Genomic DNA, 15,468 nt, shown 5'->3' with positions numbered 1-15,468 from the left:
AGCACAGAACTATGATTGTGCACTTTAAAGATGTTCAGTTGCATAACTACAAGTACCTCTTCAGAACTTTTTGGATGTATTATTTTTATACTATGTTTATTGTTGAAAAATTCATTTAAAAATTGAAGTGATGCATAGCAATAAGATGAAAAATAGAGATATATCCAAAAGTATATTTGTGAAAGGTGAATAAAACATAACATTAATATAGTAATATTTCATAAACCTTTTTATTTCAAGTTCACTTCATTTTATAATGATTTATTCTATGCAAGATGTATTCCTTAAGAATGCTGCATGAGTAAAAGGAAACCTTTTACCAAATTAAGGAGAATATAAACAATAGTGTTAGCTTGCGCTTAAGCGCCAAGGTTCTTAGTAAATACTGTGTAAATATAGTGTGTGTGTGTGTGTATGTGTAAAATAAAATAAAACAAAACAACAACAGAATTGTGCAGTAGGTTATAAATTCTAAAATCTTTCAAGTCCCTGAGGGCTCCCAAGAGAAAATAAACTTGTAAGGACTACCTCCTCTTGAGGATCTGCTGTTGTCACTTAAGTATATGGGTAAATAAAGCTGCAGGTATTGAAGACCAATTGCTGCATACCTAAAGCATTAACAAACTATTTGACTCTGAAGATGTAAAGTCTAAACACTATCCATGTAAGTTAGATCGAAGTGAACATGAATATATATGTAAAAAAAATAAATTTTGTGACTTGTTTCCAAATTGATGCATATAACAGGTTTGCTTGGAAATTAGGTTTGATCATTTATTACTTTTTAAGATTCTTAACCACACTACACTCTTTAATCACCCAGTAATCATAGAATCATAGAATATCAGGGTTGGAAGGGACCCCAGAAGGTCATCTAGTCCAACCCCCTGCTCGAAGCAGGACCAATTCCCAGTTAAATCATCCCAGCCAGGGCTTTGTCAAGCCTGACCTTAAAAACCTCTAAGGAAGGAGATTCTACCACCTCCCTAGGTAACGCGTTCCAGTGTTTCACCACCCTCTTAGTGAAAAAGTTTTTCCTAATATCCAATCTAAACCTCCCCCACTGCAACTTGAGACCATTACTCCTCATTCTGTCATCTGCTACCATTGAGAACAGTCTAGAGCCATCCTCTTTGGAACCCCCTTTCAGGTAGTTGAAAGCAGCTATCAAATCCCCCCTCATTCTTCTCTTCTGCAGGCTAAACAATCCCAGCTCCCTCAGCCTCTCCTCATAAGTCATGTGTTCCAGACCCCTAATCATTTTTGTTGCCCTTCGCTGGACTCTCTTCAATTTATCCACATCCTTCTTGTAGTGTGGGGCCCAAAACTGGACACAGTACTCCAGATGAGGCCTCACCAATGTCGAATAGAGGGGAACGATCACGTCCCTCGATCTGCTCGCTATGCCCCTACTTATACATCCCAAAATGCCATTGGCCTTCTTGGCAACAAGGGCACACTGCTGACTCATATCCAGCTTCTCGTCCACTGTCACCCCTAGGTCCTTTTCCGCAGAACTGCTGCCTAGCCATTCGGTCCCTAGTCTGTAGCGGTGCATTGGATTCTTCCATCCTAAGAGCACGACCCTGCACTTATCCTTATTGAACCTCATCAGATTTCTTTTGGCCCAATCCTCCAATTTGTCTAGGTCCTTCTGTATCCTATCCCTCCCCTCCAGCGTATCTACCACTCCTCCCAGTTTAGTATCATCCGCAAATTTGCTGAGAGTGCAATCCACACCATCCTCCAGATCATTTATGAAGATATTGAAGAAAACCGGCCCCAGGACCGACCCTTGGGGCACTCCACTTGATACCGGCTGCCAACTAGACATGGAGCCATTGATCACTACCCGTTGAGCCCGACAATCTAGCCAGCTTTCTACCCACCTTATAGTGCATTCATCCAGCCCATACTTCCTTAACTTGCTGACAAGAATACTGTGGGAGACCGTGTCAAAAGCTTTGCTAAAGTCAAGAAACAATACATCCACTGCTTTCCCTTCATCCACAGAACCAGTAATCTCATTATAAAAGGCGATTAGATTAGTCAGGCATGACCTTCCCTTGGTGAATCCATGCTGGCTGTTCCTGATCACTTTCCTCTCATTCAAGTGCTTCAGGATTGATTCTTTGAGGACCTGCTCCATGATTTTTCCAGGGACTGAGGTGAGGCTGACTGGCCTGTAGTTCCCAGGATCCTCCTTCTTCCCTTTTTTAAAGATTGGCACTACATTAGCCTTTTTCCAGTCATCCGGGACTTCCCCGGTTCGCCACGAGTTTTCAAAGATAATGGCCAATGGCTCTGCAATCACAGCCGCCAATTCCTTCAGCACTCTCGGATGCAACTCGTCCGGCCCCATGAACTTGTGCACGTCTAGCTTTTCTAAATAGTCCCTAACCACCTCTATCTCCACAGAGGGCTGGCCATCTCTTCCCCATTTTGTGATGCCCAGCGCAGCAGTCTGGGAGCTGACCTTGTTAGTGAAAACAGAGGCAAAAAAAGCATTGAGTACATTAGCTTTTTCCATATCCTCTGTCACTAATCCAGAGAAATTAAATGCGCAAGTGGTGGTGGTATTGTGCAATAAAAAAAATGGTCTCTGTGGGTTTGTATGTAAACTAAGCCTTAAAACGTCATCAGAAATCACTCCTGGGGGCTCTGACATATCCACATCTGCTTTCTGGTTGGTTATATGGTAACAATAAATTGTTAGTACCTATATTTGACAAAATAAATTTCTATTTGAAACAAACTCACTTTCTGTGCACAATGTGATTTTTTTTTAAATTGTTGTTTAGCTTGGGATAATTATGATTTAGTAGTAAATATGAACTGTTCCCTCTGGGGTGAGACAGTCCTCTTTAATGCTTAGAGCAGGGCACTATGAATCCGGTGACAGATTTTAAAAAATGGGTGTCTAAAGATTATCATCCTTATTTTTCAGCTAGGGAAACTGAGGCAGAGAGAGTTTACATGACTTTTCTAAAGTTAAACATGCAGACAGTAAAAGAGTCAAGATCAGAAATCTGGGCCAAGATTTTCATAAATAGGTGCCTCATGTTAGGCTCCCAAATCTATATTTAGATGGCTAAATAAGTGATCCCATTTTCAAATGTGGCAAAGGCTCTCATTAACCCCATTTGAGCTCTTTTTGCCAACATTTCCTTTGATGTAAAATAGGAATAATGATAATTATTTACCTCTGTACAGTACTTTGAGGGTCCTATATGAAAGGCACTAAGTGAAAAGGGTTATTTATCATTTAATAATAATATCACATCTCTCAAAAATATTAGACAACATAAGGCCCTGGAAGGAGATACATAGGGACCTGATCCTGTTAAGTGCTGAGCGCCCTCAGTTTCCACTGAAATCAAGATCAGACCCCAAATAGCCAAGTTTTGAAAGGATCTTGTTTGTCACGCAAAATTAAACTTTTAACGAGGAAATCCATATCAGGCATGTGTTTCACTGTAGATCAAAATAGTCAAATTTGTAGATGGAAAATATGTGCAAAGCAGACTGGAAAGAAAACTGGCGCCTCAGCATGTCAAGTTCTTTCCTGTGTGCTTTGCAGGCCAAAACTGGAGAATAACACTTGCCACTGTATTCCTCCCTTCCTCTGAGCATCGCTAAATGCTTTTTAAATGTTAAACTGCATGTTAGATTGCATTTCTCCAGAATTTACTTTGTCCTTTTAATTCTAGTCAATGCACCTAGTCAATGCAGACTGTGAAGAACTTCAAAAAGATCTCACAAAACTAATTGATTGAGCAACAAAATGGCAAATGAAATTTAATGTGGATAAATGTAAAGTAATGCACATTGGAAAGAATAACCCCAACTATACATACAATATGTTGGGGGCTAATTTAGCTGCAACTAATCAGGAGAAAGATCTTGGAGTCATTGTGGATAGTTCTCTGAAGAGGTCCACGCAGTCTGCAGCAGCAGTCAAAAAAGCAAACGGGATGTTAGGAATCATTAAAAAAGGGATCGAGAATAAGACGGAGAATATCTTTTTGCCCTTATATAAATCCATGGTACTCCCACATCTTGAATACTGCATACAGATGTGGTCCCCTCATCTCAAAAAAGATATACTGGCATTAGAAAAGGTTCAGAGAAGGGCAACTAAAACAATTAGGGGTTTGGAATGGGTCCCATATGAGGAGAGATTAAAGAGGCTAGGACTTTTCAGCTTGGAAAAGAGGAGACTAAGGGGGGATATGATAGAGGTATATAAAATCATGAGTGGTGTGGAGAAAGTGAATAAGGAAAAGTTATTTACTTGTTCCCATAATATAAGAACTAGGGCCCACCAAATGAAATTAATGCGTAGCAGGTTTAGAAGGAAGTTCTTCTTCACTCAGCGCAGTCAACCTGTGGAACTCCTTGCCTGAGGAGGTTGTGAAGGCTAGGACTATAACAGGGTTTAAAAGAGAACTGGATAAATTCATGGTGGTTAAGTCCATTCATGGCTATTAGCCAGGATGGTGTCTCTAGCCTCTATTTGTCAGAGGGTGGAGATGGATGGCAGGAGAGAGATCACTCAATCATTACCTGTTTATGGTCACTCCTCTGGGGCACCTGGCATTGGTCACTATCAGTAGACAGGATACTGGGCTGGATGGACCTTTGGTCTGACCCAGTATGGCCTTTCTTATATTCATCTTAACTATTTCCTGGCCTTTTAAGAATTCAGTCTAGTAAATTCTTTTGAAACAAATCAAAACAATCCTCCATCTTTCAAAGAAGTAAGCTCTACATGAAAATAAACGTGAACTTTTCCAGTCTTGTGTCTGTAGGGGCAATACAAAATTAGTAAATACCCTAAAATAACTGATAATTTTATTTTGTGGCAATAGGTAAAAAATCTGTGTGAAATGTGTCTGCAAAGGTTCATTGATGTAAATAGTTATTGCATCAACATGATTTGGGCTGAGATTTTAAAGCAGCTTTGGACTTATCTTGCCCAGCTCTCATTAATTTCTAATGGGTATTGGGTGTCTGAATCCCTTGCCATTTTAGGAAATCTCAGCCATAATACTGAACTAGACCTATTTTAGATTTCAGATACGTTTTCCCTGTTGTTAGATAGAAAATTAATTGGTTGATTTGGAATAAGTATGTCACTCATGTAAGTATTTGAAGTTATGTTAGAGCAATATGGGCCTGATCTCGCAAACAGTATTGAGCAGTGGTAGTAAATTTTTGCAGGATTGGACCTTATGGGCCTTATTGGACCTTATGGGCCTGATCCAAAGTCCATTGAAGGCTGTGGAAAGGGACTCATTGATGTCGGTGAACTTTGGCTCAGGCCCCCATTTTATCAAATGGAAATACAGACCTTTTAATGGGAAAGGAGGTCTTGTATGATTTCACCTACCACCATCACCTTCCCTTTTATTCCATACCTGAAAGGCTGCACATCAGACTCATTTTCACTACCAGCTGAGGACTGCTAACTGCAGGTCTCTGAACTCTCGTTGCACTACTTATGGATCATTAAATACTTTCCTTGCACTTCCCCATAAGGGAATATATAATGGAGCTAAAAGATCTATATTTTAAAGCAGAGCTACTGGGCAAGCTGAAACCCTCTGAGTGACTGAGAAGGCACAATTTCCAATACCAGTAATATTAAACTACGATGGGCAAATACGTGACAACATATACGTTAAATTAACATTGACGACATTACTCCAAAATTGTTAGAGGCTAACATTTAAAGTTTTAATGTGTAAATGATTAGGTTGAACAAAGGAGGAAAGAAGAAAAGCCAAACTAAAAAGAAGCAGGGATTTATTACTTTTTCATCAGTTTTGGAAGTTATTCAGTCCTTAAAATATTTACAACGGGTTTGCTCTTTGATGTGGAACTCATTTTATACTTGGTTGTGCAGTAATGAGTGAAATCATATAATTCTTATTACTGTACTGAGTTCTTTTCTCCCACAGGATTCCAAATGGATAGAAGAAAAGCAGCTCCTTATCAGAACAAACCAGGAGTTGTTAGAAAAGGTATGTGTTCAGAATCTAGGTACCATCTAATCTCTACTCTTCAAGGAAACTGATGTGCTAAGTGTTGAAGTGTTAAGGTAAAATTAACTTTTTTTTTCCTGTCCAAAAACTGTTACACTGAGAGTTTGAGATTAAAGTGTTATTGAATTGTGAGCTCTTTGGGGGGTAAGGGCTATTATGAAATCTATGTTTGTAAAATCTCTAGCTCAGTGAGATGCAATCAGGTTGAAGATCCACCACAGTATAAATGTAAAGCAATAATAATAAAGGAACGGTAGCTGGGCTTTGCCAAAAAAAAAAGTATAGCAGAACTGGAGAAAAATCTCAGATTATGGTCAGTGCCACTAAATTTGTTCCCTAGTTAATAGGATCACTTGTTTGAATTAAATTTTTAAAATGCAGAACCAAGTATTTCAAGCAAGATTGATCACTTAAAATTGTATTATTGGATGATTTAATAGAATAGAAAATTGCCATTTAGGATCTGAGATGCTGAGTGACTTCTTCAAAGTGCTGAATACCCTCCATGGATTTTGGTGAAAGAGTTGAGGGCACTCAGAGAATGAGGCCTCTTAATTAGTGAGTTAAAATTATTAATTCAATAAAATAAGAGAGCCAAAGAAAGATCCATGACTAAAGAACTGCCACTAGAATTATACTTTATTCAGACACTTTTATTGATGTTATAAGCAGTGCCATATGCTGTATTAGCTGTCATACACCCCCCCTGTTTTCATATAAATAAGAAGGTCAGACAAGAATGCTTTTGGTTGGACTCAGGAAAAGGTTCTGTAATGTACTTGCAATATTCCATTTTGCTGTTGTTTAAATAGTCTACAGCCTCAAGGCACAACATTTTTGAGCAGGGGGTTGGACTAGATGACCTCCTGAGGTCTCTTCCAACCCTGATATTCTATGATTTGAGAATTATAATTAGGCCTGAGAGGAAATTGGATTTGATTGTAAAAAGTTAAGTACCGATCCTGTAAGGTGTTGAGAGCACTCAGCACCTCCCAAGATGAGGCCATAGGAAAGAAACATTATACCTTTTGCCCTGAGCACATCACTGAGAGCCAGGAAGTCCTGAATTGTAACAATGGCTCTCAATTTGCTGCATGGCTTTCAGCAAATTATGTAACCTTTCTGTGCTCAGTTGCTCCATCTGTAAAATGGAGGCTGTAAATACTTGCCTGCCAACCTCACAGGGGTGTGGTGAATGTTATTTAGTTAGTGTTGGGAAGCTTTTTAAAGATTTAAAGAGCTAAGTGCAAGTACTATGACTTTAAAAAGTGATGCAAAGTAAATATGAACAGGCTGCTTTAGTTGAAATACTCTTCACTTCTAACCCAGTGTTATTGAGTGTTAAAAGAAGTTCATCATGCATTTTTTCCCTTTAGTTGCGGTTTTATACACAACTTCTGATATCTGCTTCCAAAATGGCTTTATGTAGACTTATCTCAGGAAAGCCCCAGGCAAGGATAATCATTGTCCACACTCAGTGAGGAGTTTGTGTCTATTCATGAGCCAGTAAAGTGCTTCCTAATGTGGGTCTCCTTCTTCATTCCCAAGACTTGGGGCCCATCCATCCAACCATGTGGGCCTTACTTGAAGTCAGTGTTTATAAACATTCACTGGTGTGCTTAACTTTATCCACATGAGCAATCAAATCCACTCTAATTGTGATACTAAGATGCATAAAGTAAAGAACATGCATATATCGTTTCCTGGATTTGGAACTTGGTAAGGGATTTTGGGCTCCAAGTTTTTTTACTTAATTTAACTCTTGCGACTATTTTAATAAGGGATTCTTTGATGAGGATTTAATTTAATTCAACCATAAGTGTCAAGAATAATGCACTTAACTGAATACACAGATTTTTCCATAGCTTAGTGTTATGATATTTTATTATATCTTAGATTTACAAAATGGAGCTGGAAGAGAATCAGCTGAAGAACGAGATGCAGGATGCAAAGGACCAGAATGAGCTGTTAGAATTCAGAGTGCTTGAACTTGAAGTAAGAGATTCTCTCAGTTGTAAGCTCTCAAATGGAGCAGAAATTGTGTTTGAACCCAAGTTGAAATTCATGTAAAGTTCACTGGTGCATGTGTAAGGTGGAAATATTTTGGGGTTTTTTTAAATGCTGTAAGTTTGAATTCTGAAAATGAATACCACTGCCTTAATATGTTTTGGAGAGAATGCTCACTAATTTTTATGAAGATGTAAAATAGCTAATATATACTGCATATAGTTTGTTTTGCACCTAATAAAATATTTTGTTTTGCAATATTTTGCCTTTTTATTTATTTCATTTCCATAACTACACCTTTCCTGCATGTGAAATCACTTGGTATGCATATTACAGACTTGGTTGGCATTGTTTCAATTAACACATCTTCTCACATCTTGCATGCAACGAAGTCTAAGGATCTGACACCTCCATCACATCAACCTGTAATTGTTTTTAAGATGATTTTCAAATTGACAACACTAATATAAATAAAACAAACTTAAAAGAGCAAATTTTTTTAGCACATTTTTAAAAGAATTTCACTTACCTGAAGTCTCTTCTCTGCTGATATAGAACGTGGATGAGACATTCATAAATGTCAAAGTCAAATTTTACAACCAGAACTGCAAATTATAGGTGTGAGGCACAACTATAACTTGTGCAAGTGAAAGTAATGTGTTCTTCAGAGCAAGCTTCTTTCACAAATACTTTTCTTTGAGTAAATGGAATAGGCTATTTATTAAAGTAGATCTAAGATAGGGCTTATAATTTCCATGGGGATGGATGGTGCTCATCACCTCATAGATGGGACCATAGGGAATGTTATGATGCTAAACTGTTGCCACAATATGGTGTCATTCATTGTCACACAGTCGCATTAACTGATAACAGCAAATCCAGTTTGAAAAGGCCATCAACATTTTTACACCATTTACATTCTAGAATAAACTCTACAAAACACTCTCAATGTTACTGTTCCATAATTTTCTTCATCCAGTTCATTTCACCAAAATCCTTAGCATGTATAACCTCCATGGTGAAGATGAAAATCTTATTTTCATCATGCTATGTGGTCATTCTGCTTTTAATCTTTGACTCTTCTTAAAATCTTTTATTTTACCATTTTATTTTACCATCTGTATAGACTGATGTCCATAACATGTAATACAGATTATACATTGTGAGATATTATTGTATCTGTAAATTGTAAATTCTGGAAAATTAAAAATGCAAAGTAACTTGTATTCTGTATACTTTATTAAGCAACTTTAAATTAAAATACAGAACAAGTTAGTTAAAATTGGCAACTAATTTAACAACCAGTTTTCCAAAATTTAAGTATTTTTGGTAAAAGTAACCTGGTGCATATTACATCTTTAAAAATAAACTCTTCAAACCATGTTTAGCATAAGAACTTCCTACATTTAACTAAAGAATCAAATGAAAACTGAACTGTTCAGTACAATGTATTTGTTCTCCTTGCTGAGTACCTATTTACTGAATAACAACTGAAGGATTTTCATGAAATTGCAAATAAGGCATGCAAAATAAATCTCTCACTGATGGACAAGTGCATAGTCACAAAAATTACAAGAGTGGTTGCTTTAGCAAAATTATGCAGCTGTTGGTGAAAGTATTTTCATGCATGGTGATAAACTAAATTCTTTCAGATGAAAATTAGAGTGGATTAGAAAACAGGGTCAATTGTCTATCATTTAGCACAGGCAAATACTGACAAGTTTAATGTGCCAAAAGACTAAACTTAGATTTCACTTTAAATTAGGTCAATTCAGGATTGAATCCCTCCTTCTGTATATGTTATTATCATCAAGCTCACTTACTGGCGTGGCTATGTTTTTAAATTAGACTACTAAGTAGAAAAAAAAACTTTTTAGGAGACAGTACATGGGGAGAAAGGCAATGTGAAACAGAGCCTTTCACCTCTTGGTTGCAGCTTCAAATTCATTAACCAACTCGTTATCCTTTGGTGACCTGTGAAATGACACCGTGGTTGCAGCCCTTTTCCTAAAGGACAAGTGTCCATATCACAAATCAACTAACAAAATTTCCCTCATTTGTAGTTTTGGAAGCAAAACTATGGATGGAATGAGCATGGAAACTGAACTGTCCCTTCACTACTACTTATCTCTGCAGAACAGAGCCAAAACTCTTCTGCAGGGAGTTGTGGGGAAGCTAGAACCGCTGTCTGCCCATGCTACCTCTGTTTTGTGAATAGAAGATGGGGGGTGATTTTAATCTCATTTACACTGATGTTGCAGCAGAGTTACTCTTGTTCTGAATAAGGCCCAGAGCTTCAGCTTCCAGATCTTTTAATCCAGCTACTTTCACAAGCACATCGAAATTTAACGAAAGACCCTCATTTGCTGAAAGTAGGAATACAGCTATTCCACTGAAATAATGGATCATAATGATGAAGAAGTGCGTGAAATGTGCTGAATATATTTTAAATGTTATAATTTTAGAGATCGTATACATGAAAGGATTTCTTCTTGGCACAGAAAATGGTTATAGAAAGTAGAATGTATTATACAAACCTGGGACGAGTAGTGAATTGCTAGGTTTGAGGAATTAAAATGCTGAAATGTAGGGTTTAGCTAACTTCATTGCTGGTTTACTGTGGTTAACACTTAGCTTTATTACTGAAAGTTTTCAGAACAAAAATGCATGTCATTTCAGAATAGATACAATCTCCTCAAGGTCATAATATGATTTGACACTGTTTGATATTTTGTTCTGTAGCCTCTTCACAATAGTCATTATTTGCTCATGAAAGCAATAGATTAAATAAAAGATTCCACCTAACATGAAGTACTTTAGAGGAATATCTAAGTCACCCATCCCTACAATTGGATCCATACAAGTGGACCTGTGTATCCACATGGAGCCTTGCGACGTTCAATGTTGCAGAGGCTCTGCTTGCATGGATTCGATTGTTGAATCAGGACTTTAGTGCTCAAATTACACCAAAACCTTAAAGGACACTGAACAGCACGAAAACCACCATGTGCTTTGACTGCAAATAAGGATCTATGGATTTCTTAATATTGGTAAATTTAGGTTTGTCTTGAATAACTTGGGATAGTCGGGAAGAAACTGACATTATTGTATAATCACAAATATATTGTTTTTTAAATGAAATCTTTCCTCAGGAGAGAGAACGAAGGTCACCGGCATTTAACCTCCATATAACCACCTTCCCTGAAAACAATGGAAGTGCACTTCAGCTGTTCTGTCAACAGGAAGGAATAAAGGTAGATGTGGCTTCATTAGCTAACCAGGAGTATTATCAGAAACACTCGTGTAATCATATGAACACTTTAAATCATGGTTACCTTCGAAAGTACAGCAGTGATTCAGATGTAAGAAATATTTCTTTTCTGCAAAGAAAAAGATATGGTCAAGTTCTGAGAAAAGGAGGGTTTAGGATGAATAGCAGGGGAAAGAGGTCTCCTAGACTGTCGTGTATTCTTCTTCCAAAGGAAATGAAGGCCAGTCACTTGAGATACTTAGAAGTAGCTTGAACTAAACCGTAGAAAATACACGGTAGGGAAGAACATAATTGTATGATATGATTAGTTGATTTGTCATACGGCTCCACATTTATTCAATACTGAATGTACAGTTGCAGTCAGAAAAGTGGCACCTTTTCCATCATCGGTTATGATTCCTATAATGTATTCAGGAGGACCGAATTCAGTGAAGCACTTAAGCACCTCATTTCCCACAAATGTCAATAGCTCAATCTGCTGCACTTTTTTTCCCCCCAAACCAGATCTTTTTCTAAGCCTGTTACCCAATTTCAACATTTCAGTGAGTTGATAAATCTAAATGTGCTAAGATGCATTCTGTCCTCATTTATACCTAGGTTGCTGGATATAACTGAGTACCATTTGATCCACTGTAAACATAACAGTAGCATTTGTGTCACTGTGATGCAAAACTAACATTCAGCTTTTGGAGTCTTCTTGCATGCAAAGGGGCATAAAGACCATGTAAAAAAATTAGTATCTAATGATGTGTTTTCTCCTTTATGAATAATGAATGTTAAAAATATTTTCCAGGATGTGAATATTTCTGAACTTATGAAGAAGCTTGATATCCTTGGAGATAATGGGGTAACAATTTCTTTATTTCAATTACTCCCATGGAATGGCATGCCAGCAAATATGCATTAAGAGACTTTCTATGGCTATATTCAGTACCAAATGTTAGGGCCCATTTTTGCCAGCATAGATGCAATCCCTTCAATGGGAATTGACTTCAGTGGGAGTCACATCTGTGTTTTTCAGGACAGATGTGGGTCGCTGGTGAGTGGCACTAAAAGTTGTGGCACAGGGAATGCACAAGATATGGTGTAATAAAGGTTAGAACAAAATTAAGAGTAGGAAATAAGTTAAAGCTCATTTTTCTATATTGATTCCCTGAAATAGTAACACAGAAGTTTAGATTCTACAACAAAGGGTGCCCTAGAAATACCTTAGAAAGGAAAGATTTTATCGTAGCTTTAGTCTGATCCACAAAGTTTGAGGGTTGGCTCTAGATTATATTCTATGCAGTGAGATCCAAAAGCACTTTCAAAGCAATCAGTATTGCGCTGTTCAATAACAAGTCTAATTCTTCAGTGCTCCCTTGGCTTCGGTGCAAGATTTTTTTGCATTAGGATGGCAGTCCAATGAATTGACATTTTTCACTCTCCTTTGTGTGGGGGGGTGGAGGGTGAGAAAACCTGGATTTGTGCTGGAAATCACTTTAGATAAGCTATTACCAGCAGGACAGTGGGGTGGGAATAGGTATTGTTTCATATTCTCTGTGTATATATAAAGCCTGCTGCAGTTTCCACGATATGCATCTGAGGAAGTGAGCTGTAGCTCACGAAAGCTTATGCTCTAATAAATTGGTTAGTCTCTAAGGTGCCACAAGTCCTCCTTTTCTTTTTGCGAATACAGACTAACACGGCTGTTACTCTGAAACCTTTATTTATTTGTTGTCACTGGACATTTTCTGTGCTTGTCTTTTTAAAAAATAAAGAGATCTGTGATACATACAATAAAATCAAGATCTCTCTCACTTGTTTTGGAGAATGGATTTACAATCCAATGTGAAATACAGTTGCATCTTTTCTGTATTTTAGAATTTGAGAAATGAAGAACAGGTTGCAATAATCCAAGCGGGGACTGTACTTTCCCTCTGTGAAAAGGTAGATTTCAGTAAAGTTTTTTGTTTGCATAAACACTGAGCGTACCATCCTAGAACCGGAAGGATGATTTGTCAGTGACGCATGGCCTTTCTGTTAAATTAACATGGATGTGAGCATGGAGGCATCATAACCTGTGGCTTTATTGGGATTGTACTTGTGGGGGCCTGAATATACATTCAAACATTTAAAATATAACTTTAAAAATGAAAACTTCCTCCGGAGACGTTACCATTAAAACAAAGCTGTAAAAAAACTTTGGGATAAAAGAAGCCTAATCTGGGAAATGTCATCAACCTCAACTCCCAGTGACCTTTTGAGGAATTGAGGGTGCTCAGCACATCACTGGAGGTTCTCAGTGCTTTGCAAAGTTCATACAATGAAGACCAGTTCTGGGCCCATGTCTCCAAGGTTCTGAAAACCTCCTGGAGCTCAATACCATCCTCTACTATGGAAGTCAGTAGAAAAAGAAAGTGCTCAGCACCTCACAGGATCGCTCCTTTCATGTGCCACCTTTGCACTATTTTGTAAGAACACAGGCTGCTAGTTCTTGAACAATTGACCCTTAATATCTTTCCATGACACAGCCACAAATGTATGTCTTTCAGAATGGTCTAAAAATGCATACTGCCCTTTAACGTCCCACACTTTCCTTTACCTAACAGTGTGTTAGTGAGAAATTCATTATAACCTTAACTTGCATGATGTTTTACCTCTTGGATCACACAGTTCAAGCACTTTTGAAAATTGCATTAGTCTCTTGTTATCTCCCTTCTTGTGCCACATGGGGAAGACAGAATTATGAAAACATGATTCAGTATTTCTGTTGTTAGGGCTTGGTCCTCTCCTGGGATTTCACTGAGCTAGTACAGTATAGCTGGTTGTGCTGCTGTGTATTAAGTGGAGAGGTTTCTAAACTCCTTACTAAAGGATGTTTATCTCCCGACTGGTATGCCTGGCAGTCTTCACTAGTATAAAAATAAAGTCAACTGGTCTTGGAAATAGCAATTTCATTTTCCCATAGTCTTGTAGCCATTGGACAACTGAAATGTAATTTAACAAACCATTTATCATTCAAATAATAGTTCTCAAGCTGAGAATTACTTGTATGATATCACTCTCTCACACACATACACATGTGCACACGCACCATTGATTTATCCTGCTGCCTTTTCCTTCTTGTGTAATAATCATCCATGTCCTTCAGCAACAGATCTGTGATCAAACAGAGCAGATTATTATGATCTCCTGATACTTACGAGTGAAAGAAGAAGGAAGAGGTCCAAGAGGGAATACATTTCTTTTAGTAAATGTGATCTTCGCTTGTTCAACATTGTCATAGGATAGGACCAAAAATATTTTCCACAGGACAGATAAATTAGACAAGTCACCCACTTCAGTGTGACTGTAGAACTTGCTCTCCACTTTCTTCATTCGTAGAGAGAACATAGTAATGAAGCCAATAATTATTCTATTTAACTTGGCTAGGAAGGAAGACGTTTCCTTTCTACTGAAGAAGCTGCTATATTGCCCCATCCCAATAAGTCTGCCATTTATAGCTTTATATCTATACCTGCACAGGTCCATTTCTGAACTTCAAAATGGAAGTCTAGCATGAAAACTCCACCATTCAGATTAATTGATTAATGATTCAACTATGTTATCAGTGTAAACAAAATAAAACTGAATAAACCATTACAAACGTTGTATCTGTAACTTTGTTACAACAGACAATCATAGATCTTAAACTCTAATGAGAAAAAATTGAAAAATCTATGATAAATGGCTAGATCAGTAGACAAAAGGAAGAGCAAAATTACACAAGCAATAAGGTCTGGACTGTGCAGTCCTCACTCAAGCTGGTTCATATTCACCAGAGCATTGTCACTGAAATCAGTGGGACTATTTGAGAGAGTAAGGGTCACGGAAGCTAGCCCTCTTATATAGAAGCTTAGTGACCTCTTGCAGGTTATTTCCATTAGTGTCCAATCACAGCAATCCTGCCTCTAAGAATAAACTGTGAGTTTGTTGTCAATATGGGAAATCCTTTATAACAATAGAAAAAGAAATTACAAAAGGGGCTTCGGAAAATAGCAGGTATCTTTTACACCTCCTCTGCAAAAAATCTGTTTTTGGTTACCTCATAGGAATTATTCCTATTGACAGTACTTCTGTTAGTCTTCAGCTGACCAGAGGAGGATTTCTATGGTAGTCTTA

At 37.7% G+C, this 15,468-nt stretch overlaps 1 protein-coding gene across 7 annotated transcripts in view; it reads left to right on the top strand.

The window, feature by feature from the left end:
- Positions 1 to 15,468, top strand: part of JAKMIP1 (janus kinase and microtubule interacting protein 1) — a 316,238-nt gene that overhangs the window by 197,354 nt on the left and 103,416 nt on the right. For all 7 annotated transcript variants that reach the window (XM_073342549.1, XM_073342544.1, XM_073342542.1 and 4 more), the window contains 5 exons: positions 5,964 to 6,026; positions 7,944 to 8,042; positions 11,207 to 11,308; positions 12,119 to 12,172; positions 13,189 to 13,254. In XM_073342549.1, coding sequence (XP_073198650.1) covers positions 5,964 to 6,026; positions 7,944 to 8,042; positions 11,207 to 11,308; positions 12,119 to 12,172; positions 13,189 to 13,254 — 384 coding nt within the window. The remainder of the gene's footprint in view (positions 1 to 5,963; positions 6,027 to 7,943; positions 8,043 to 11,206; positions 11,309 to 12,118; positions 12,173 to 13,188; positions 13,255 to 15,468) is intronic.

Source organism: Lepidochelys kempii, chromosome 4 (assembly GCF_965140265.1).
Source record: "Lepidochelys kempii isolate rLepKem1 chromosome 4, rLepKem1.hap2, whole genome shotgun sequence".
NCBI lineage: Eukaryota > Metazoa > Chordata > Testudines > Cheloniidae > Lepidochelys > Lepidochelys kempii.
This window is presented reverse-complemented; position numbering and strand designations above follow the sequence as displayed.